The sequence below is a fragment of the Mastigoproctus giganteus genome, chromosome 12, assembly GCF_048544385.1.
Source record: "Mastigoproctus giganteus isolate SK-2022 chromosome 12, ASM4854438v1, whole genome shotgun sequence".
Taxonomy (NCBI): Eukaryota; Metazoa; Arthropoda; class Arachnida; order Uropygi; family Thelyphonidae; genus Mastigoproctus; species Mastigoproctus giganteus.
Window position 1 is genome coordinate 72,709,711 of NC_143586.1, and position 26,627 is coordinate 72,736,337.

The 26,627-nt window shown below is 41.9% G+C and overlaps 2 protein-coding genes across 2 annotated transcripts in view; one reads left to right on the top strand and one right to left on the bottom strand.

Annotated features, from left to right (window-relative positions):
* The window catches only part of LOC150077190 (solute carrier organic anion transporter family member 74D-like), a 524,201-nt gene that overhangs the window by 18,408 nt on the left and 479,166 nt on the right, over positions 1 to 26,627 (top strand). The gene's annotated exons all lie outside the window — the stretch shown is intronic.
* Positions 1 to 26,627, bottom strand: part of LOC150077191 (solute carrier organic anion transporter family member 74D-like) — a 53,266-nt gene that overhangs the window by 7,327 nt on the left and 19,312 nt on the right. The window contains exon 2 of the mRNA XM_090385807.1: positions 20,489 to 20,575. Coding sequence (XP_090241933.1) covers positions 20,489 to 20,575 — 87 coding nt within the window. The remainder of the gene's footprint in view (positions 1 to 20,488; positions 20,576 to 26,627) is intronic.

Consider the following 26,627-nt stretch of genomic DNA (forward strand, 5'->3'; position numbering starts at 1 on the left):
GCAACACGGTAAGATGAACATGATCTCCTAAGAGCTGCCGGTAGACCTCACCAGTGAAACGGTCTAGTTCTTGTAGAAAAACATGCCACGTATTAAGCAACTACTGCTTCCTACCTGGATAGTGGGCACCATGGACTAGTGTTGCTTGCGCCACACACGTAGTCTGACGGCGTGTTGCTGCAGGTATTTGGGCTCATCCGACCAACACACCAGTTTCCAGTCCTCCAGTGTCCAACTAGCGTGTTTGACACCACAGCATTTGTCATCGACGCAGAGCAGCGGTGAGTAGTGTCTTGGTCGTCTGCTGTGGAACCCAGACGTCTGAGCGTGCGGCGCATCGTCATTTGGAATATTGTTCTTGCCTTACCGATATTGTTTCCAATTCATCTGTCGCACGGTGACCTGCCGTTAAGCTCTCTTCGCTCACCGCGAGCATCCACATTTCGTAATCCTTTCTATCGGAGGGAGGTGGTTTGATCCTTTCAACACCATTCTTTGTATATCTTTAACCACAGTGACCCCTGGGCAACCGACAAGATATGCTGTTTCTGATATCGAAGCATCCGAGATAGGAGGTCCCACAATCATGCAGTTTTGAAACTTCTTTGACTTGCATGACCAGATGCAAATTGCCACTGCTATAACATAGGAAGCTATTCGACTTTTTTACTGCGAGCTATGCGCCATAATTCTTCAAATAGGCCTCTGAGGTTGGGTATATTCATACTGTGGATTTTAGTGTTTTGCACCAACCTTGCGTAGAAATAAAAACACAAAGGAAACTGGACTTTTAATAACTGTGTTTATAATAAATTATAATAACCTGTATTTACAATAAATTTAACTTTACGATAAACTATACATATAAAATATTAAAATCTGCTACATTATGAACAATAAAATGCATTAAAATATACTAAGTTAAAAGCGATAAAAAACCATAGCTTTCAAAGGCTCCAGCCTTCTTCTTCAGCGGTATTTTCTTATTCTGCAGTACATCTTTAAATATCAGCAGGTTTATGGTACTCATCACGTGTTTCATTCTCACGTGTTCCGTTCTCTTGCGTTGTGGAACCGGAAGTGGCGCGAGCGGGAGTCATACGGAACCGTTCATCCCTTCTGAGGATAGTGGCCTCAAAGAGGGGATGAATCCGCGTACCTCTATCTCTATTAATGTTGATTGTAGAACAGATCCGCAAACTCTCGAGCCACTTACGGTCCCAGAACTTATGCGCCCGATCGGTGATGATAGCATCGTCCGGGGAGATCTGGTGCTGCTTCTCCCAAAAATGCTCGGCCACGGCGGACTTGCCATACTCCGCATTTCTTATTGCCGTAGTGTGTTCCCCCAGACGATCTTTGAGACGGCGTTTTGTTTCCCCTACATAAGAAATCATGGTATCTTTCGACGTGAAATTGCTTTTTACATGTATTCCGATTGACCATGGGGTGTGGTGTGCACACATGGCATTACGGAGGGACACCACCCTAAATACTAGAACACAGCTAAAGCTAGAGGATATTGAGGAAGGAATAGAGTTATGCCTCTCAAGCACCACTATGGTGTTTGACAATACTATGTATAAGCAGGTTAATGGTACAGCCATGGGCTCCCCCATTAGCGCAATTATAGCTAATTTAGCTATGGAGGAGCTCGAGGCCAGAATATTTAATGTTAGTGTTCTCCCTATGCGCCCCTGGAAAAGGTACGTAGATGATACGTTTTCAATTATTCGGAAGGGGGAGTGAAGATCAGGTGTTGAACATCTTAAATGGCTTCTCCCCATTCATACAGTTTACATCGGAGGCAGAAGAAGGAGGGGTTTTGCCGTTCCTAGATGTGTTGGTCTGTAGGGAAGACCGACAGCTAAAGACTAAGGTATATAGGAAATCCATGTGTAAAGGGCAGTATTCTCACTACAGCTCAGCTCAGACCAACCATCATAGGAACAGTGTGATAAGAACATTAGTTGATAGAGCAAAATCACATTGCAGTACCTCCGAGGCCCCGGGTGCCAAGCGTTATAGTGATCAAGCGATTCTCAGTGATTTCTAGAGCGTTTTTCTTGAAGCTGCAGTTTTTGTTCAGTTAAAAAAGTTTTCTTACGTTTTCATTAAATACTAGTAAACTTAGACTTACGATCTGTAAGTAAGTTTCAGAAAGGCAAATCACCTTTCTTTTTTTCATTTAAACTAATATACTAACTCTTATACCGCTTGGTCACTCTAGCGGCACTGCTCCTGCCTCCCCGTGGCGGGGCCGGTAACCTGGGAGAAGAAATCCACTCTCCCGGGGCTGAAAGGAGCAAAGATGGATAACAATTCGTTTCCACCTTTAGAGCCTCCGAGCTCAAAACTAGCGACTAAACACACCGATGATGACTTCTCCCAACCCAAGAGGTTGAAAACAAATCCTCAAGAGGAGATACCAGCATTTCTCATACTGCACTCTACATCAGACCAGCCTTTGAGTAAATTGTCCCCATTCCTTGTGCAAAAATGCTTAGAGGCTGTCGCAGGTTCACCAAAATCAGTAAGGTGACTCCAGTCTGGGGATCTTCTGGTAGAGACCATGAAATCCCAGCATTCTGCAAAGCTATTAAATCTGACAACTTTCGGCGGACATCCAATAAAAGTCACTCCCCATGCCACCTTAAATTCCTCCAAGGGAGTAATTGCAGAATGGGACTTATTAACCGTATCAGAGGAGGAAATAGTCAAAGAGCTACGAGAACAAAGAGTCATCCAAGCCAGGAGAATCATGACCCGTAAAGATGGTACTCTCATCCCAACAAGGAGCATAATCCTCACTTTTAGCTCTCCCATCTTACCAACATCTGTCAAAGCAGGCTATCTCCATTGCCGTGTCCGACCCTACATCCCAAACCCAATCAGGTGCTATAAGTGCCAAAAATATGGACACTCTCAGACTGCATGTAGAGGTGAGGCAATATGTCCTAACTGCGGATCGAAAGAACACAATCAATCCGATTGCAATGCTACCACTCCTAATTGCCCAAATTGTAAAGGGAATCATCCAGCTTTCTCTAAAATATGCGAACTATGGAAGCAAGGAAAAAAAATACAGAAATATAAAGTGGAAAACAAAGTCACTTATTCAGAGGCGAGAAGAGAAATAATCAAAATGGAGCCAAAGCGAACGTATGCCACAGCTGCCAAACAGGTGCAATCAGTAAGTATCCAAACGGACGTTACAGTTCCTCCTAATACATCTATCGCGAATTGGGCACGATCCATACTCACTTCTCCCAAACAGTGTCCTTCACAACAAACAACTGAACAAGCCAGCAATACTCCAATCTCCATTCCGGCCGATGCGTCAACAATGAAACCAAAAGCTACAGAAACCCCAATGGTGCATCCACGGATTTCAACGGAAATGGATATTGATCAGGAGAAAAATTCAGATGATGGAATTTTAGAACTCCACGCAACTGATGAGATAGACACAACACGTCCTTTCTTTCCTAAGAAAGACAAAGTAAAAATAGAGAGGTATAAACAAGCTACAACCAAAAAACTGTCAGAAGCAAAAACAACTAACAAGAACGCATAATGGAAAGAATTCTTCAGTGGAATTGTAGAGGCTTTCGTAATGCAAAAGATGACTTGCATGATCTCGTAAACCGCTATGAACCAGCATGTATATCCCTACAAGAAACCTATTTAAATCCACAGGTGTGTCCTACCATTAAAAATTATACCATGTTCAGAAGAGATAGGAGTATCGACTCGCCAGCTCGTGGAGGCGTGGCAGTTCTTGTTAGAAATAATATTCCATCTAAACCTGTTGCTCTTCAGACTCCTTTTGAGGTAGTGGCAATGCGCGCAGAAATTGGCATGACTATTACAATAGCATCTATATATATTCCCCCAAATTCCTCAATCTCCTCAGAAAATCTAGAAAATCTAATAGACCAGCTACCACCTCCTTTCTATTTACTCGGAGACTTCAATGCTCATCACTCGCTGTGGGGATCTCCAACAATCGACAAAAGAGGTAAACAAATAGAAAATCTTCTCGATGTGTGCCAACTTACCCTTTTGAATACTGGAGAGCCTACCTATATACATTTTTCAACAGGGTCCATGAGTGCAATAGACCTTTCAATCTGCTCTCCCTCCATATGTACTAATACGGAGTGGTCTGTTCTTGAAAATCCACTAAATAGTGATCATCTACCAATTCTCTGCAAGCTGCAAACACGGGTAAACTCCCCTTTGCCGGGTTGCTCCAAATGGAAATTTCGTAGGGCACACTGGAATGAATATGCTTCAAATGTTCAGTTAGATGATGAAATAATTCAACTTCAACCCATAGATTATGTCACACAACATATAACTAATCAAATATTACAAGCTGCCAACTCTACAATACCAAAGTCCTTGCCTGGGAAACGCAAACACAATAATTACTGGTGGAATCCGGATTGTACATATGCTAAACAGGAAAAAAATAGGGCTTGGAATTTGTTCCGCAAATTCCCCACAACCAGTAACCTAATTAGTTTTAAAAGAATGAAAGCTAAGTTCCGCCAAATAAGAAGGAACGCAAAAAGAGAAGCATGGATTAGCTTTTCCTCCAGTATAAACAAGGACACAGATATCAGACTCATCTGGAAGAAAATACGAACAATTGATGGCAAATATGTCCAGTCCCCATCCTCAATATTAAACTGGAAAGGAAAGGAGTTGTCCTCTCCGGCAGAAATTGCAAATGCCTTAGCCGAATCATTTGCCAGTATATCAGGTGTATCCACCTACGACCCAATCTTTCAGAAAATTAAAAAATCAGAGCAGCATAAGATCAATTTCTCCACCAGAGTTTCACACCCGTACAACCAGCCATTTACATTAACAGAACTTTTAGGGGCGCTCAATAAAACTTCCAGTAGTGCTGCTGGTCCAGATGGGATCTACTACATCATGATAAGCCAACTAAACAACAGAACAAAAAGGGTATTGTTAAAATATTACAATCGAATATTTCTAGAAAATATTTACCCAAACTCATGGCGTCACTCAATTATACTAGCCTTTCCAAAGCCAGGAAAGGATCGCAGCTTTCCACATAATTACAGGCCGATTTCACTGACCAGCTGCCTAGGCAAAGTCTTGGAAAAAATGGTTCACAGGCGGCTAACGTGGTTCCTGGAAACTAACAACTTGCAAAATAACAATCAGTACGGGTTTCGAAAGAACCGGTCCACGTTAGATGTAATGATAAAAGCAGAAGCAAACATCCGAAATGCCTTCATAAGGGGACAACATCTGGTCATGATCAATCTTGATATTGAGAAAGCCTTTGATAACACCTGGCGATACGGTGTACTTCAAGATCTTCATTCTTTTGGCTTGAGAGGTCATTTACCCCACTTTATACAAAACTTCCTATGCCACAGAACATTTCAGGTTAGATACATGAACAATTTATCTAAATCATTTGAACAAGAGGAGGGTGTTCCTCAGGGGTCCATTCTTAGTCCGACGTTATTTTCAATAAGAATTACAAACATGACACAGGATGTACCTAATACAGTAGAATCGTATATGTTCGCTGATGACCTCGTTGTTTCTTGTCAATCCCAATCCATGAACACCATTGAAAGACAACTCCAAATTTCCATCGCTAAAATTGAATCATGGGCATTGCGGAATGGCTATTCCCTATCAGAAAAGAAATCTAGTGCAATTCATTTTTGTAAAAAACGCAAACTTCACCCAGATCCAGAAATATTTTTAAAAAACAACCTGATTCCTGTCACTAACAGTTTCCGACTGTTGGGGTTATACTTAGATAACAAACTTAATTTTGCTTCCCATATTGCTTTCCTTCGAACTACATGTCTAAAAAAACTGAACATCCTGAGAGCAGTCTCTGCTAAGTCCTGGGGTGCTGACAGAAGCTCTCTCCTTCATCTGTATAGAGCTTTAATAAGATCACGATTAGACTATGGATCACCTGTCTATGACTCCGCTAGGAAAAGTTCACTATTACGTCTGAACACCATACAGCATAGTGCTCTTAGGATAGCTGTGGGAGCCTTCAGAACATCTCCGGTCCACAGCCTGTATATTGAGGCAAATGAACCCCCTTTGCATCTCAGGAGAAAATCCTTATTGTGTAAGTATGCAGCAAAAATTAAAAGCATGCCATTCCACCCTAGCTGGCAGTACCTGTTTGATCCTCAGTATGCTGAATTATATCACAATAAGCCTAATGAAAACCGCCCTGCAGGGATTCGACTGCAAGAACTCACGATCAGTTGGGATCTTAAATTTCACAGCATATTCCAAGACCTTGCTACTCCTGAAACTCCCTGGACTGAATTCTCACCTCTCTGCGACAATTTCTTTTCAAGAAATTGTCGCAGAGAGGTGGGGAAAATCCTCTCTGGCAAATATAAACTATCAACAGCTCCATAAAACTCATTTGTTGGAAAATTCAGATAAAGTACCTATCTATACTGATGGCTCCAAAACAGATGCAGCCGTTGGTGCTGCAGCAGTTTCTTCTACCTTTTCAGATGCTGTGTCTCTTCCTACGGAATGTACTATCTATACTGCAGAATTATTTGCTATTAAACTAGCTCTAGATAGAATACACAACAGCTGTATAAAGCAATCCCTGATATACACAGACTCCTTAAGCGCAATCACTGCCATTCAAACTACCATGTCGCCCTCCCATCCGATTCTTAAAGAGATACGGTCCAAGTTATTTTACTGTCAAAAAGCCAACCAGAAGGTTACCTTCTGCTGGATACCTGGTCATGCAGGCATTCCAGGTAATGAACAAGCGGACGCCGCCGCTAAACACCCTGACTCAAGCAATTCCAGGCAACAAACAGTGCCCTACACCGACTACAAATCCATCATTGAAACATCATGTAGGAAGCAATGGTCTGAACTCTGGAAAGCTCAAATAAATAATAAACTGCTGCAGATAAAAAAAGAGCCAAAATTGTGGACATCTAGTATTAGAAAAAGCAGGCGACAAGAAGTAATTCTAGCAAGGCTCCGCATTGGACATTCACATCCAACTCATCTGTATTTGCTTATGGGAGAGAACCCTCCTCAGTGTTTGTTGTGCCAGTCTCAGTTGACAATATATCATATTCTCATTGAATGTCCCCAACTTTCAACTACCAGAAAATCAACCTTTACATCCCTATCCCATTTGAAGGAACCGATTACCTTATTGCAGATTCTTGGCAATGATGCAAATTTGGAGGAACTGTTTACTTATTTGAAACAGATAAATCTTTATAATAGCCTATGATCACAATAACATGAGAAATTAGTGATAAGCAAATATCGAACAGGCACAATATGGCCCAAGAGGCCCTTGTGCCAGAAAACCCAAATACAACAACAACAAGTACCTCCGATGATAGGAAGTTAGAGTATGAACGTGTCACGACGGATCTTGCAAAATGTGGCTACCCCCAGAGGATTATAGAAAAATATGTTAAAGGAAACCAGAGGAGAGGCGAGTCTTTTACACCGACATCCACTGCATACATTCCCTATTATCCGGGTCTGACTGATCATATAGCTAGAATACTAAGAAAGTACCAGACACGTTGTGTGCAGCTTCCGGGGCGGAGGCTGCACACAATCGTGTCTCAGGTTAAGGACCCCATTCAAAAAGAGAACACAAGTGGGGTCGTATATAGCATTAGATGCCCGGATTGTGGGGAATGTTATGTAGGGGAAACAAAACGCCGTCTCAAAGATCGTCTGGGGGAACACACTAAGGCAATAAGAAATGCGGAGTATGGCAAGTCCGCCGTGGCCGAGCATTTTTGGGAGAAGCAGCACCAGATCTCCCCGGACGATGCTATCATCACCGATCGGGCGCATAAGTTCTGGGACCGTAAGTGGCTCGAGAGTTTGCGGATCTGTTCTACAATCAACATTAATAGAGATAGAGGTACGCGGATTCATCCCCTCTTTGAGGCCACTATTCTCAGAAGGGATGAACGGTTCCGTATGACTCCCGCTCGAGCCACTTCCGGTTCCACAACGCAAGAGAACGGAACACGTGAGAATGAAACACGTGATGAGTACCATAAACCTGCTGATATTTAAAGATGTACTGCAGAATAAGAAAATACCGCTGAAGAAGAAGGCTGGAGCCTTTGAAAGCTATGGTTTTTTTTATCGCTTTTAACTTAGTATATTTTAATGCATTTTATTATTCATAATGTAGCAGATTTTAATATTTTATATGTATAGTTTATCGTAAAGTTAAATTTATTGTAAATACAGGTTATTATAATTTATTATAAACACAGTTATTAAAAGTCCAGTTTCCTTTGTGTTTTTATTTCTACGCAAGGTTGGTGCAAAACACTAAAATCCATAGTATGCGCCATACTCCATTACTAATGGAGTGGGCGTAATTCAGTGATCACTGAGTGAATTTACTAGTGGGCTCCACCGATCTAGATTTTTTTCTATCTCAGTTTGACTGTAGTTATAATCGCTGTCCCGCAATAAGAATAGGCCTGAATTCGAGTTCAACTTTTATTTTATTTATTTTTACACCATAGCCGAGTTCGTCGACCTGGAGAGTGAATTACATCATTTTCTCACTGCTACACATGTTTTCCTTCCGCATAATGAAGCTGGTAATAGAATACACGCAGTTTACAATACGATATTGATGACTAATGGTATTAGTTTCCTCTATGAAACTCGACACTAAAGTGTCTGAGCTCTCCGCTGGAGCAGTGATACATAACCTCGCTAATCGTTTTGAAATGCTCCAAGGTCTGATAGTTGTCACAGAACGGAGGCGTTCTCTCTAAGGCTCTTTTTACGCGGAAGTGTTTGACGGAAACGGCTGTTTTATTTTTTAATCGTGGAAATTTGGGCTTATCTTCTTGCACATATGCAAACAACTCACAAATGCAAATATCTAAACATGTTATATCGTTTTTTGGCTTTAGTTGTTCCGCTTACTTGAAACAACTAAATTCAGTTCTATATGTAACTAATTCCTTATCTTATAGTATTGCAATACTATAAGATAAAGAATTTGTTCTGATAATCCGCACTGGCGTGTTTTTGGATTTGAATATTGATCCATGACGTGTATAAACTGTCTTATACTGAGCACAGCTACTATCTCAAAATTACCGCGGTTCTTTTTGTTGTTACTGTCAATGTCAAGCCAAGAAAAAGTTTAGTCATCTCCAGAACTATTAAAATTGTGAAACTGCCAATCTTAAACAACATTAATGCGGGAGACATAGGACCAATCCTCTTGTCATTTTGGAAAACATTAAAATGCATTCAGGTGCAAGCATAACTACCTCAGTTCTATATATAATAAAAAAAAAAAAAAAAAATCCGTAGAAAAATAATTTAAATTAGAAATAGGTTCTGTTCGGACATGAAATATAGCACTCTTATACTTGAGGAAACCGTTGCATATGTGTGATTATACACCTAACTGCAATTACTTACGTCAGTGTTTTTTTTCACACCACCATTTGGACATCTATTAGATTACACATAATGTATGCTTGAAGTGTAGGTAATCATGCTGACGGCAAAGTGATCTGTCCTTGACGGTAGCACGTGGATCTGTCGTGTTTAGGTTGCCAGCGATTGACTCTTGCATTCCAAGAATCTCTGTTTAACGGAACTAACATTTGTTTATTTTTGTGTTCAAATGAGATCGTCTCACCCCTGGCGAGCAAGATCTACAACAGTTACAAACCAATCATGGGGTTACAGTTATGAGTCATCTAGAGTGTTGTATCAAATTTGTGTTCCTTGTTTTGTCATCAGCTCAAGTGACAGATAATGAACTGTTGTTTTCACTTTAATAATTCATAGTATGCATTATCTGTATATATTCAAAAATGTATGCGTTTAATAATTATTATGTACCCTATGAGATCATCGGGAAGATCAAGAAGCATTATTTATAAAGTGGATTTTGTACAAAAAAAATTGGCATTTTTTGCAAACTTTCGGAGGGGTTCGCTTTATCTGCTCCTTTATGAATTTGCTGATTCCGAATATGTCCACAGTTATTTCCTTTCAAAGCATCAATAATTTGCTCAGAAATAAAAGAAAAGTAATTATGCAGTAACGCTATCTGAGATTTAGCTTCTGTACAGAAGTTAAGTGCTTTTGTGGTCAGGATATCAACCCGAGCCAGCTGTCGTCGCTCAACGTAGCTTCACACTACATTCCTTGTTACCTTGTCTCCATCTACTGTCTGTCTTGGTGGAATCTTTTCTCATCCCCTTACCCTCGACGCGGGCACCTGTATGTGGTGAGGGAACCTCCCAGTGCTGCTGCTGGTCTTCCAGATTAGCATCACTAGGATCTAACGCCCATACATGGGTTACATCGGTGCAATCCTACGTGTGCAGCCATACACCGCGACCCGTGGAATTCGGAAAGGGGATCCTGGTGGTTGAGGGGGCCCGCCTTAATACACCACTTTGGCCCCTGCTTCGACAAGACAGGTGGTCCCGGATCGGCCCGACTGGATCAATCGGCGGGTGGTTCTTACTGCTAGGGTCAACTGCGTTCCAATAAGTCTCCCTCGCTTTGGTCCTGCGACGGGATCAAGGCTTATTGGAAACGTGGGTATGGTGGTTCACGAGTGGGCGTCCCCTCGTAGGGCTCCGTGGTGGGTGAGGTACTTAAGGCATCTGAAATTTTTATCTTACTCATGAGGAATTTAAATTCTACTTCTTCTGGGGCCCTAACAAGGTCCCCCTACCTTATCGAGACGATAACACAGACAACACCTCTGTCAAGAGCCAGAACTGAGGCTAAAACACCATCTGTAACACCGCTTTTCCTCATTCTCCGTTCGACCGGAGAGCAGTCAATTGGAAAGACGTCACCCTTCTTTATCCAGAAAGGATTAGAAGGGTTGGCAGGATCACCTAAATCTGTAAAACGACTGCGTTCTGGCGACCTTTTGGTCGAAGCTACAACTATGAAACAAGCGGTAAAAATCCTGAAAGCCACATCAATAGGGGGAATACCTATCAGCATAATCCCCTCACAAAACTTTGAACTCTTCACGAGGTGTCATTTCAGAGTGGGACCTTCATGTCTCTGAAGAAGAGATCTGCTCTGAATTGAAAGAACAAGGAGTGACGGCTGGCCAAAGAATATCAATGAGAAAGGATGTAATCTCGTCTTTCCCGAGTTCTCATCTTAACGTTTAACACCCCACGGCCTCCAAGTTCCATCAAGGCAGGGTACTTAAACTGCCCAGTGAGGATTTATATTTCAAACCCACTGAGGTGTTTTAAATGCCAAAAATACCGCCACTCACAAACAGCTTGTCGTGGTAACCCTGCCTGTGCTCGATGTGATGCGAGAGACCACGAGAGCAAGGAATGTTCAGCTTCCAAACCGATCTGTGTAAATTGACAACAAGAGCATCCTGCCTATTCCAGAGCATGCAGCGGTGGAAGGATGAAAAAGAGATCTGAAAACAGAGCTGAATATCTCCTACCCAGAGGCTAGGAAACGTATACCACCAATAAACAGCGGGAAACCTTCATATGCTCAGGTTTCTGTGAAGCGCACAATCGGTACACAAACAGAGATGACTATACCACCAAGAGTCATTCACTCCGATTGCACGCTATTTATTGAGTTCACAAAAGCCCACTAAAAACAGTCAGCTACCACTCCTATATCAGTATCTCCTAGTGCTCTACCAAAACCAAGTGGTAAAACCAGTAATAACAAACTATGGATGTAGAGGACAAGGAGGTACCGGATGAATCAGTCTTGGAACTCTTTGCGGAGGAAGAAATGGACACGGGACAGCGTTCATTCTTCCCCAAAAAAGATAAATCCAAGACTGACAAAAGTAAGCCCCCAGCACCTCGGAAGCCGCCTGATGGACCCACCAAGCCAAAATAATGGATAAATTCCAACAATGGAATTGTCGTGGATTCTGGCGAAATACTGATGACATCAAGGCCCTCCTGCAAAAGCATGAGCCAGTTTGTTTTGCTTGCAGGAGACTTATCTAAAGGCAGATGATGATTCCACCATGAATAACATCACAATTTTTCGTAAGCATAGAATTGCGGATGGTCCTGCTCATGAAGGAGTCGCTGTCCTTGTGGGCAACCAGACTCCAGTTCAGCGCTTGGTATTTACAACCAGCATAGAGGCTGTTGCAATTCGCCTTACAGTGAGATTTTTATTAACTGTGTGCTCTATTTATTTGCCATCTGGGACGGGCATCTCCCAGAAAGACCTTGATGATCTTGTAATGCAGTTGCCTTCCCCTTTCTTACTTTTCGGGGATTTTAATGCACATACACCCTGTGGGGTAGTGCTAGCATCAATAGAAGGGGATGAGTCATAGAGCCTATGCTAAATGACAATGACCTTTCCCTCCTAAATATTGGAACAAACATCTTCCACATGCCTACCCGTACGTTTTCTGCCATTTGATTTCTCTATCTGCTCCCCTTCTCTACTCCCTTCACTCACTTGGCAAGTGGAGGAGAACCCATACTGAAGTGATCACTTCGCTGTGATAACCTCGTTACACAGTGGGAGACAGTGTCTTCCTTTCAGGTTACCACGGTGGAAGACTGATCAGGCTGACTGGACTGCCTTCCAACAACAGGCAAATTTTAACCTCAGTACAGTCAGTCAGGAACGTATCAATGATGCAGTAACGTACATCACAGAAAATATCGTCCAAGCAGCTGCGATTGCCATCCCAAAAACATCTGTCCGGTTTCCACCATTTTCCAAACCATGGTGGAATTCACAATGCACAGCAGCAAAAAAGGCTCAAAACAAAGCGTGGGGGATATATTTTTTATCCTACCACGACCAACCTTATAGCCTTTAAAAGCGCACGAGCCGAAGCACGCTACATCCACCGTCAGAGTCAAAAGGAATCGCGGTTCCGTTTTACTTCATCAATTACTCAGTCCACTAGTACTAAGTTGGTCTGGGATAAAATCCGGAAAATGAAGGAAAAGTATACATCCCACACTTATTCAATCCTAGATTATAATGGATGCACTATTGCAGATCCAACTGTAATAGCCAATTCTCTTGGGGAAACATTCTCTAACATCTCTGCAACATCTTCGTATTCCACAGAGTTCCTGGTGCTGAAACATAATCGAAAAACAGGCACTTAATTTTAAGTCTAAGAGCGTTTATCCCTACAACGGGTCATTCACTACACAGGAACTGAAAAGAGCTCTCATTCTTTCCAAACCAAGTGCTGTTGGACCAGATGGCATCCATTATGAAATGATTAAGCATCTTTCACCAAAATCTATGGATAATCTGCTCCTTCTATATAACAGTATCTTTATTAAAGGGCAGTTTCCGGATTCCTGGCGCCAGGCAATCGTTCTTGCCTTTGCTAAGCTAGGAAAGGATCCAAAAGTCACTAATTATCGCCTTATTGCTCTGACTAGCTGTCTGTGCAAAATCCTGGAGAAAATGGTTAATTTTCGTTTAATATGATATTTAAAATCAAATGACCTTCTCTCCAACATCCAGTGCTGCTTTCGAAGGAACCGGTGCACTCTGGACCATCTTATTAGACTGGAAACATCCATCCGGGATGCTTTCCTAAAACGTGAACATTTGGTGTCTGTGTTCTTTGACATGGAGAAAGCGTATGACACAACGAGGAGATTTGTCATCATAAAAGATTTGCATAGCCTTGGTCTTAGAGGGATCTCCCCATTTTTATTAAACACTTTTTAGCCAATCGATCTTTCCAAGTTCGTGTGCGATCCTCACTCTCTCGTTCCTTTAGCCAAGAGGAGGGACTACCACAAGGATCAGTTTTAAGTGTCACGCTTTTCGCCATCACAGAACAACTTCCTCCAACTGTAAACAGTGCCCTCTAAGTTGATAACTTTAGAATATTTTGTCAGTCATGCAACATGAGGGTTATTGAAAGACAACTGCAAAAAGCCATTGGTCGCCTAAATTCCTGGGCACTGTCTAATTGATTCAGGTTCTCGCCGCTGAAGACCGTTTGCGTACACTTTTTGTCATAAGCGTAATCTTCATCCTGAACCAAGGCTCGGACAAAATGCTGTTCCAATAGCGGCGGACCCAAAATTCTTGGGACTCGTAGTTGATAAAAAGCTGACCTTCCTGGATCATGTCCGTAACTCTGCACAAGAGGCCTGAATATTCTGCGCTCTCTTTCCTCTACATCTTGGGGTGCGGGTCGATGCACCCAACTACGCATCTACCGTGCACTTGTACGATCCACACTAGATTACGGGTCCCTGATATACAATTCGACCAGAGACAGTACTTAGATTTCTGGATCCTGTCAAACATCAGGCTCTCCGTACCGCTATTGGAGCATATCGAACATCTATACAGAGCTTATACGTCGAAGCAAACGAACCACTGTTATCGTTTCGACGTAAGCAGTTGTCTCTAAAGTACGCTTTAAACCTGAAATCCCTGCCAGACCATCCTACGTGGCCATTCGTTTTTGAGCCACGATGGGAAAATTTGTACAACACCCGTAAGACTGCCAATTGTCCTTTTGGTATTCGTCTCCAAGAGCTACTCAAAGAACTTAAGATCAAGGTAGACATTTCGCCCAAATACCAAAGCAGCCCCTTCCACCCTGGCATTCTCATGTTCCAGCATGTGACTTTTCCATTAGAAATTGGGGAAAGTCGGACACTCCATCTGTCTACCTGCAGCTTCATTCAGCAACCCGAGCTGAACATTCTCACTTCGCGCCAGTTTACACAGACAGCTCAAAGTCGGAATCATATGTGGGATCTGCTGCTGTCTTTACAGACACCACTACATCGGAGTAGATTCCCTCTGAATGCAGCATATTTACTGCAGAGCTGCACGCTATAGAGTTAGCCTTGGATCAAATTAGTAAATGCTAATACCAACTGTTCATTTTATATTCCGATTCTCCCAGCGTGTTACAGGCTTTAATAACTGTGAGATATAATTCTCATCCAGTTCTGTCTTGCATTCAGCAGAAGATTCACTTTCTCCATGAATGTGAAATGATATCCGCTTCTGCTGGATTCCCAGCCACATTGGGATTAGGGGAAATGATTTGGCTGACACCGCAGCCAAATCAGCAATTCCCAATAATAATCGCTGCCTGTCAGTCCCCTATACAGACTACAGGCAAATAATACACCAGAAGATACACTCCCCCTGGCAGGAATCGTGGAATAGACAGGCTGCGAATAAATTTTATCGTATAAAGCCTGTAATTGAACCGAAGCAGTCTAGTCTGCGCAGGAATCGTAAGGAGTTCTTGCCCGGACCCGCATAGGACAAAATCATTGGACACATTCGTTTTTGCTGAGGGCTGATGGTCCTATGTGTGAGTCCTGTGACACAATTTTATCAATAAGACACATTTTAATTGACTGTCCAGTTTTTAGCAATATACGTTTTACCGCTTTTAATCATCTGACTGAGCCGTATACACTCAGTCAGATTTTATCCGACAATGACCATGTGTCTGCTATTTTAAATCAATAACGGTTTTTACTTGTATTTAAAATTGACATGTTATTTCTTTATTGATTTATCTCTGCTATATTTTATACCTTTTTGTTATTTTATATCTTGACATGGTGACCTAAGTAATTAAGTCAGTGAAAGTTTAAATTTTTATATATCAACTGGTTTTGGTGCATTATAGCCTTAGTTGCTAATGCGCCAATAAAACCCAACAACCAACCATCTAACTAATAGAAAGATTTCAGAATGAATAAACAACGCCGATTTTGATGTTGCGAGTCTATTCTCCACGATTCAGAATAGATCTTGAGAACACGAGATTGTTGTCCCAAAGTATAAACCACTAGTCGATCATATAAAACACAGGCGTTTTCTGGAACATCCGTATTAGTGATTAGACTTGCCCGGAACCACCTTCTCGCCGGAGAAGATCGTTTGCGTACACTTTTGTCGTAAGCGTAATCTTCATACTGAACCTGAATTAAGGCTTGGACAAAAGGCCATTCCGGTAGTGTTAGACACAAAATTCTTGGGACTTGTGTTTGATAAAAAGTTGACCTTTCTAGAACATGTTCGTCAACTTCGTATAAAGTGCACGAGGGGACTAAATATTCTTCGTTCTCTCTCCTCTACGCGTTGGGAGCAGACAGGTGCAGCTTACTACGTATTTATCGTGCACTTGTACGATCCAAATTAGATTACGGGTCTCAGGTATACTCCTTAGTCAGAGACAGTGTCCTTCGATGGCTGGACCCTGTCCACCATCAGGCTATCCGTATCGCTACTGGAACATTTCTAACAGCTCTTGTCTAGAGCTTATATGTTGAAGCAAATGAACCACCGTTATCCCTTCGACGTAAGCAGTTGTCTTTTTAAAGTTGAAATCCCTGCCAGACCATCCTATGTGTACATCGGTTTTTGAGCCACGTTGGGAAAACTTGTACAATATCCGTTAGACTGCCAACCAACCTTTTGGTATTCGTGTCCAAGAGCTACTCAGAGAGTTTAACATCATGGTAGACAAGGTTGCACAAACACAAAAAGAAACTCTTCCACCCTGGCATGCTCATACCACATCGTGCGACTTTTCCCTTAAGAAATGGGTAAAGTCAGACTCCATCTGTCTACCAGCAGCTCTATTCTGCCCACCGAGCTGAGTACTCAGACTTCCTTCCAGTTTACACAGACGGCTCGAAGTCTGAATCGTGTGTAGGATCTGCTGTTGTCTTTCCCGACACTATAATATGTCAGCAGATTCTTCCTAAATCCAGCATATATACTGCAGAGCTGCATGCTATAGAGTTAGCCTTGGATCACATTCGAACTTGTCAATGCCAAAGGTCAATAATGTATTCTGATTCTCTGAGTATATTACAGGCTTTATTATCTTTTGAGACAACTGTCATCCAGTTCTCTGTAGGGTTCAGCAGAAGTTACATTCTCTTCATGAATATAAGTTTGATATTCGCTTCTGCTGGATTCCTAGCCACATTGGGATAAAGGGAAATGATTTGGCTGACACTGCAGCCAAATCAGCAGCTCCCACTAATAATCGTTGCCTGTCAGTCCTCTATCCAGACTACAGGCAAATAATATGCAACAAGATATATTCCCTATGGCATAGAGAGAGAACAAATAAATTATACCAAATAAAGCCTGTAATAGAAACATGGCAGTCCAGTCTGCGCAGGAATCGGAGCGAGGAAGTTGTTTTTGATCGACTCCGCATAGGACACAGTCATCTGCATATTCGTTTCTGCTGAGGGCAGATGACCCTCCTATGTGCGAGTCTTGCGACACCATTTTATCAATAAAGCATATTTTAATAGATTGCGTTAATTTTTCCCATGTTCACAATATATATTTTACCGCTTTTACTCATCCGACTGGGCCTTGTATACTCAATCAGATTTTATCAGAAAACGACCGCGGGTCAGCAGTTTAAGTTTTTACAAGCTATTAATATATACACATATATATAAATTGGATAATTTACTTTTAAACTTATACTGCCTTATATATAAATAACAATTTGACGAGGTAACCTTCTTAAAGGTTACCAGAATTTATCTTTGTTGATAGTTTAATTTTTTCTTGGCGCAGTATAACCGCAGTCGTTTTTGCCCCAATAAAATCAAATCAAACCGGAACCTTATTGTACACATTGAATTGTGAATAATAGTAAGAGCCGATGGCCTTATTCTCCATTGGCATGATGTTCAGCAAGCAAGCAAGTACACAATAACGGAAATCCCTGTGGAACAAAACTTAAGTAATCTATTTATAGACTTTTGGTTTGTATTTTTAAGCTTTTCCATATGGTTCCGTTTATATCAGTCTTCAACTAATTGTAGTGACAGATTATAAGTGTGCTGCTCAGCATTTCAGATGCGAGTAATAAATGCTGTGAATAATTCCAGTGATCCAATTTAATTGCTCATAAAACCAATGATTTTTTTATTATTACTTTGATTCTTTATAAATGAACACGTTGCCTCCTTTTTTTTTTTCATTCATCAGTCACGTGAAAGATACTTAACTGTCGTTAATGATATTGTCCCAATCTTGTTAAATGAGAACTCAGAGTGGTTTTAAATTTAATTTCTTCATTTTCTTTACAACTTTATGTAAACAGACATGAGAAATCTGATTAGGCTTCTAGTGACAATATTTTCTCCTCTCAAAGAGTAATGATAAATAAGTACCTTCCTAATGTTACTGCTAGCTAGCTTTCTCTATTCATAAGACAATTTATTATCAAATTGATTGAGCGATAGGAGGGAGATTAGTTGAGGTTAAAATTAGTCATTGTCATTGATGTTTCGCTGAGCCACATTCATGACACAATGTGTAAATAAGTTTTTTGTGAAAAATAGGTGAAGAACAGTTATACGTGGGGCACACTACAAGCGTCTACACATACACGCCTGTAATTTTTCTCCAGTTTTTCTGTATTAAGGAAAGCCCTGTGAATATTGCCGAGTTTTAGGCGCATCATCGCCTTAGACCATAATGCGCAGTATGTATATTAGTAAACTATCCTGTCGTCGATTTACATGTTTGCTGGATGAAAATCCTTATTTTCCGAAAATAAAAACCATGCAACCTTCACCTGAGGCTGTCTAACTCAACCATGTTGTGAAAAACGCCCCATAAATTCCTTGCCTCACTGACAGTGAATTTAAGTCAGTCCTTTTCCACCAGTTGTGGGAAAGATGGTGCTTATTTCTACTGTGCTATCTGCTACTGCTGTGCAAATGCATTAAATGTTGTGTGAAAGGCATCGTGCGATATACTTGATCACAAATCAGTCTAGCCAGGACATCGAGGAGAAATAAGACAACAGAAGCCTTTTTCAATTCTTGATAACTGACTCCAAGTTGAGTTTGAAACGTCGTCACTGTTCGAAGAAGCTTGTCAGACTGTCTTTTGTCTTCCAGACTGCAGAGCCTACTTCATTTGCTCAATAGTCATCTCAGTATCCAATAAGCTTCACAAGTTGAGCCTAAACCTTACATGGGGTAAGCTTAAATCTTTCTTTAATGCCGATTTACTGAACTGATTAGTAGACTGCGCTCTCGCGGTAGCACAGTCCATATAAGCTGGGTCCTCCCATATCGGGTTGAAAAGGCTCTGGTTCGAATCCCATCAGTGATGGGAGGATTTTTTTATGGGTCTTTCTCACAACGGAGAAAGTTAGTCGGCCTCGGGCGTGTTGCATGGTTTTTCTCCTGGAAACTCTTTTGTCTTCCAGAAAATCGGCCACAGAATACTCAATTTTTATTGATATAATAAAGTGCAATTTCATCTAAGTAGCTGATGCACTTGAAACTCTAGAATAACTATAGATTTTTTTTATTTTATGTTTGGTGCAAACATAAAAGAAAAGTTTAAATGAATTGAAAAACAATCAGACGAACAGCACACATCTCTGGATGATATCCAAGTAGCGTTAAGAGTGAGTACAAATAGCAAACAAATAAAAAAAAAAAAAAAAAAATCAATCAGATAATTTCTAAGAAATAATTTGGAAATTAATTAAGAAATACTTAGGGCATAAAGACTAAGTGGGGGACCCAAGGAACTTTTATCGTTTTTTTTCCTTTTCATTCCTGGCTGAGTTAGTAGGCCTCAGGCGTGGATAGCAATGTTTCTCGCTTAGAAATTCTTTTTTTGTTGTTGTTTTTAGAAAAACAGGCAAATGGATTAGAGAACACAATTTATTGACCCATTACATACGTGCAGATGAGGTGGCCCTGATATGACAGCTTTTTGTTGTATGTTGTGTCGCATTTGGCATCTTTAAAATTATAGGCCGTTAGGGAATCCTGAAAGTATGTCTGCTCTGTTAGGAGCAATATTAATTTGAACCAAATTTTAGTAATTCAGTCTCCGTATCTAATTTAAAACAATTGAAAAAGATCTTGAATATATTATACAATTCATAGACTTAATATTAACTTCATTTTGTTTGTTTGTATCTATAAATTTAGCAATGATGTCACAAGAGATCAATAAAATTCCTATGGAGGGATGATATCTGCACAGTTGACCACTTTATTTTTTTTTAAGATGACCTGAATGTCTATATCAATTATCTATCAATGGAACATTCAAGATTTGCAAAAATACTACTCATTTAATGTTACAATTGACCGGGAAATTAATCATTAAATAAATTTAATTAATTTTTTTTTAGTTTTTAGTGGTGGCTTTAGCTTTTGCGAAAAATAAAATAAACTAAACTGGAGGTAACTTTCAATTTTCAGCAATTAGGCGTAATGGTACTTCTGTTCCCTGAAAAATGCAAAGCTTAAATAATATTCTGGCTTTGCCGGAATATACTTTAACAGCTCTTAAAACTGCTTTTGATTCTTTGTTCCATTTCACTCGAGTGCTTTTAGTCTTTAATAATTTTGTAATAACCAAACTATATCTAAGAATGTTAACTTACAAAACGGATCCTCATAGTAGCTCAGGCAGAAAGACGATAACAAGAAACCCAAGGCCGGTCCAAAGATCCTTAGAGAAGCCATGGCACCTACAAGATAAAATAAATTTGTAACTAAGTATAATCTTTATTGTGGAAAGAGAAACCACACAAACCTCTTCACAGCACTGGAATGCTAGAGTGAGGCACTTTAAGTAACACAATAATTAATAGGAGAATACGTAATGGACAATACGTTGATATAATATGAAACATCAATAAACGTTATGTTAATAGGATAATAAGGCTAATTTCCGACATACGTGTATATCATGGGTCAACATAGACAGCTGCTTCGTTGATTAAGACGGAAAGGTCTGTCTGCATTTTCTCTTTTACCAACTTGTGCATGTCCGCATCTGTTTTGCCAGTATATGGTTGGAAAGGAATTTGTCAGCTGGGGCAAGTTTGTTAGTCTGACTGACGAGCATGATGTTGATCTGAGCCGAGTTTGTGGGATTCTCTAGGAGCAAGAGTCTCATATATGGTAGGTTGCGTTGTTGTTATAGTAGGATTTTAGGAGCATCAGCGACTAAGGCAATATTGCTCCGTGTCTGTCAAATTGCATGTGTTCTATGGTTGAGTTTCTGTTTGCTGGAAGAAAAACCATGTTACCTTCGCCTGAGCTAATTTGCCAATTTGTGAAAAATGCCCATAAAAATAGTCCCGTCGATGACGTGAGGTATTATTATGGGCCTTTTACACAACGTGGCTGAGTTAGTCGGTCTCAGGCGAGGGACATGTTTTTCTCCAAGAAACTGGTTTTTCGTCCAGCAAAACAGAATCGACCACAGAACACACGCAGTTTACACGGAGCAATATGGCCTTAGTCGCTAATGCTCCTAAAACCCAACAACAGGGTACTGATTATTATAGATGCAGAGAAGCCATTCTATGATGAATGGGCTGATACGTTTCATCATGAACTCTGGTAATTCATTATTAGCAGTAGTGGCTGTGGTAGGTAGGATATCGATAGCTGGAATAAGTTGATTAGTTAACCGTATCTTTGCAAGTACATCAGAGATGATTATAGGCGATTTGTGATGGCGTTATGAGGGCAGTTGTTTGATCAGAATCCGGTTAATGTTCCAGCCATAGGTCAGGGCCGAGGCCTGATATCCCTATTCCTGTTTTCAAAGAGGTAACCCACCTCTCAAAAGAGGTGGTTTACCTCTGAGAGTGGATTCCGTGTGGTGTTGAATTGCAGCCACCTTTTCTCCCCTCGACGTGCGCACTTGTATGTGGTGAGGGGACCTCCCAGTGATGCTGTTGGGCTTCCAGATTAGCATCACTGGGATCCACAGCCTAGGTTCCAGGCTAACATCAATGGAATCCAGAGTGTTTGCCGTGCGCTGCGACCCGTGGAAATTCGGGAAGGGGAATCCTGGTGGTTGTGGAGCCCAGCTTCAATACACCACTTTGGCCTCCTGCTTCGACAAGACGAGTGGTCCTGGATGGCTCGGCCAGGATCAATCGGCTAGTAGGTTCGCATGCAAGGGTCAACCGTGTCGATGTCATGCCCCTACTCTCACGGTCCGAGAGACAGGACTCCGGCTGGCGGAGGTGCGGGTATAGTGTCTGGATGGCCCTAGCGTTCCACTCCCGAGCGCATTTTTTTCCTGCCGGGCAGAGGGCATCCCATTTGGGCTCACTGGTGGGAAGCCTGGGCACTGAATAATTCCAAAACACTTATGAACCCTGAAACTACAAACTTTTTTTCCCCTGGGGCCTCAACACAGTCCTTACCAGATCAAAATACAGATGAACAGAATACGACTAAAGCAGACAAACGGCTAAGACCGGAAGAAAAATCAGGACCAATCCCACGCTTTTTAGTTATTCATTCAACATCTGAAAGACCCATTGGAAAGATGTTGCCCTTCTTTATTTGGAAGGGTTGGCAGGTTCGCCGAAATCAGTCAAATGGCTACGCTCCGGCGATTTTTTAATAGAAACAAAAAAGGAAAAGCACTCAGAACAGCTTCTTCAAGCCACCTTAATCGAGCGAGTTCCGATTATAGTTACCCCGCATAAGACATTAAATCCTTCTCATGGCGTGACCCTCGACGTGGGCACTTGTACATGGTGAGGGGACCTCCCAGTGATGCTGCTGGTTTTCCAGATTAGCATCACTAGGATCTAACGCCCATACCTTGGTTCCACGGTTACATCGTTGGAATCCGGTGTGTGCAGCCGTGCGCCGCGACCCGTGGAATTCGGAAAGGGGATCCTGGTGGTTGAGGGGCCCAGCCTTAATACACCACTTTGGCCCCTGCTTCGACAAGACTGGTGGTCCGGACCGGCCCGACTGGGATCAATCGGCGGGTGGTTCTTACTGCTGGGGTCAACTGTGTTCCAATAAGTCTCCCTCCGTTTGGTGCTGGAACGGGATCAAGGCTTATTGGAAACGTGGGTATGGTGCTCCTAAGCGAACTTGGCGTCCCATTTGTGTACGCAGTATCTGCTAGTTCACGAGTGGGCTTCCCCTCGTAGGGCTCTGTGGTGGGTACTTAGGGCATCGGACATTATCTTACTCATATGAGTAATTTAAATTCTATTTCTTCTAGGTCCCCAACAAGGCCCCTACCTAATCGAGATGATGAGGCAGAAAACACCTCTGCAAAAAGATCCAGAACTGAGGATACACCACCACTGACACCGCTTTTCCTCATTCTCCATTCCACGGAGAGCAGTCAATTGGAAAGATGTCACCCTTCTTTATCCAGAAAGGATTAGAAGGGTTGGCAGGATCACCCAAATCTGTAAAACGACTGCGTTCTGGCGACCTTTTGGTCGAAGCTATAAATATAAAACAGGCGGAAAAAATCCTGAAAGCCACATCAATAGGGGGAATACCTATCACCGTAAACCCCCCATAACTTTGAACTCTTCACGAGGTGTCATTTCAGAGTGGGATAACCTTCATGTTTCTAAAGAAGAGATCTGCTCTGAATTGAAAGAACAAGGAGTGACGGCTGTCAAAAGAATATCAATGAGAAAGGATTGGAATCTCATCCCTACCCGAGTTTTCATATTAACATTTAACACCCCACGACCTCCAAGTTCCATCAAGGCAGGGTACTTAAACTGCCCAGTGAGGACTTATATTCCAAACCCACTGAGGTGTTTCAAATGCCAAAAATACGGCCACTCACAAACAGCTTGTCGTGGTAACCCTTCCTGTGCTCGATGTGGTGCGAAAGACCACGAGAGCAAGGACTATTCAGCTTCCAAACCGATCTGTGTAAATTGCTAACAAGAGCATCATGCCTATTCCAGAGCATGCCAGCGGTGGAAGGATGAAAAAGAGATCTGAAAAAAAGAGCTGAATATCTCCTACCCAGAGGCTAGAAAATGCATACCACCAATAAACAGCGGGAAGCCTTCATATGCTCGGGTTTCTGCAAAGTGCACTATCGGTACACAAACAGAGGTGACTGTACCACCAAGAGTCATTCACCCCGATTGCATGCTATTTATTGAGTTCACAAAAGCCCACTAAAAAAACAGTCAGCTGCCACTCCTATATCCGTACCTCCTAGTGCTCCACCACTACCAAAACCAAGTGGTAAAAAAGAGCAACTGATAATACCAGAAATAATGGATGTAGAGGACAAGGAAATACCGGTTGAATCAGTCTTGGAACTCTTCGTTGAGGAAGAAATGGACAGCGTCCATATTTCCCCAAAAGAGATAAACCCAAGACTCATAAAAGTAAGCCCTCAGCAACTCGGAAGCCGCCTGATGGACCCACCAAGCTAAAATAATGGCTAAATTCCTACAATGGAATTGTCGGATTCCGGGGAAATACTGATGTCATCAAGGCCCTACTGCAAAAGCAAAAGCCAGTTCTCTTTTGCTTGCAGACTTACCTAAAGGCAAATGATGATCCCACCATTCGTATCATCTCAATTTTTCGTAAGGATAGAATTGCAGATGGAAGAATCGCTATCCTTATGGGCAACCAGACCCCAGTTCAGCCCTTGCTAATTACAACCAAGTGGGAGTTACTCAAAGAGGTAACTACCATTAGGGGTAAAGGGAAGGGGTATTGCTTTCGTAAAGGCGACTACAATGGACTGAGACAGTATTTAAATTCTATACAGTGGGATCAACTGATGATATTGCCAACAGCAAATTCAAAATGGGAAGCATTCAAAGAACTTATCGTGGAAGCTACTAGGCTTTACATACCAACTAAGAAATATTGTTCAAGGTTTAGGCCTAAATGGTTGTCAGATGAACTAATGAGGCATATGGCAGAGAAGAAAAATGCATGGGATACATACAAATTAACACGTGACACGGACGCCTATGATAGATACAAGTTGATCTGTAACCAAGTTACAAAGGAGGTTAGGCAGGCGAAGGCAGATTACGAGAGATCCTTGGCAAGGGATGCGAAGAAAAACAGCAAAGAGTTCTTTACTTATGTAAACTCTAGAAGGAAGGGGATGAATCAGATTGGTCCACTTGAGATCGATGGGTCAACTGTTGATGACCCTGCTCGGGTAGCTAACAAACTAAATGAATATTTTGCATCGACATTCACACATGAGGAGTTATTCAGCGAGGGGAATGCCAGAGGTGTATTCAACTCTAGCAGTAAGCTAGAGAATCTTGTAATAACTGAGAGCAAAGTGGAGGAGAAACTGTTGAAGATAAACACAAGAAAGGCACCTGGGGTGGATGGGATCTATCCAGTTATATTAAAGGAGGCAGCAAAGGAGCTAAGCAAACCCTTAGCCATAATTATGAGAGCTTCCTTGGACTCAGGGGAGGTACCCATTGACTGGAGATGTGCAAATGTGACCCCAATTCACAAAGGGGGATCAAAGGCTGACACAAGTAATTATAGACCTGTGAGTTTAACTTCTGTTCCCGGAAAATTAATGGAGGCACTGGTGAAAGAAGCACTGCAGGATCATCTAGACAAGACTTCAGTTATAGCTAGGACACAGCATGGTTTTGTTAAGGGGAAGTCTTGCCTGACCAATTTGATTGGATACTATGATGCAGTCACAAAAGAACTGGATGCAGGGAATAACTTTGATATTATATACTTGGATCTTAGAAAGGCTTTTGATACTGTTGCACATGGAAGACTGCTGCACAAATTGGAGCAGTGTGGCATTGGAGGCAAGTTGCTGCTATGGATAAAGGGGTGGTTGAGGGGGAGAAGACAGAGTGGTAATCAATGGACACTACTCATCGTGGACTAATGTTATTAGTGGAGTCCCTCAGGGTTCAGTATTGGGGCCTTTATTGTTTTCTGTATTTATAAATGATATTGATGATGGTATATCAGGCTTAATGTCCAAGTTTGCAGACGATACGAAGGTTGGCGGGGTTGTCAAGGACACTACTGACACTATGCTGCTGCAACAGGATTTGCAAAGGTTGAGCAGATGGGCTTCGAGGTGGCAAATGAAGTTTAACATTGACAAATGTAAAGTACTACATATGGGAAACAGCAACCCCAGAGCAACGTATGAACTCTGTGGTACTACACTGACAGTGTAGAGAATGAAAGGGACCTGGGGGTGGTGGTGCAGGCAGATATGAAGTTCTCTGAGCAGTGCAGACGAGCTGCAAGAGTAGCACATGGTGTATTGTCAATGATATATAGGAATTTTTCTAGCAGGGATAAGGAGGTGATTATTCCCTTGTATAAGGCAATGGTCAGGCCACACCTAGAGTACTGTATACAGGCCTGGAGGCCTCATTTCAGGAAGGATGTAGAGCTGCTGGAACGAGTACAGAGAAGGGCAACTAGATTGGTGAATGGGACAAAGGGGTTCTCTTACGAAGAAAGGCTTAAGTTTTGCAAATTACAGTGTCTGGAAACTAGGCACCAGCGGGGTGATCTGATAGAGGTGTACAAAGCCTTGAATGGTTTGAGCATGCTCAATGCTGATGGGATTCTTCCTCTAGCTCAGAAAAATCACCTGAGAGGGCATAAATTCAAATTGAGGAAAGACAGATGTAGGATAGATGTGCGGAAATTTGCCTTTAGCCAGCGGGTGGTTGGTGGGTGGAACAGACTTCCATCCCTTGTCGTGGAAGTTGATAGCCTAAATAAGTTTAAGGCTCAGCTGGA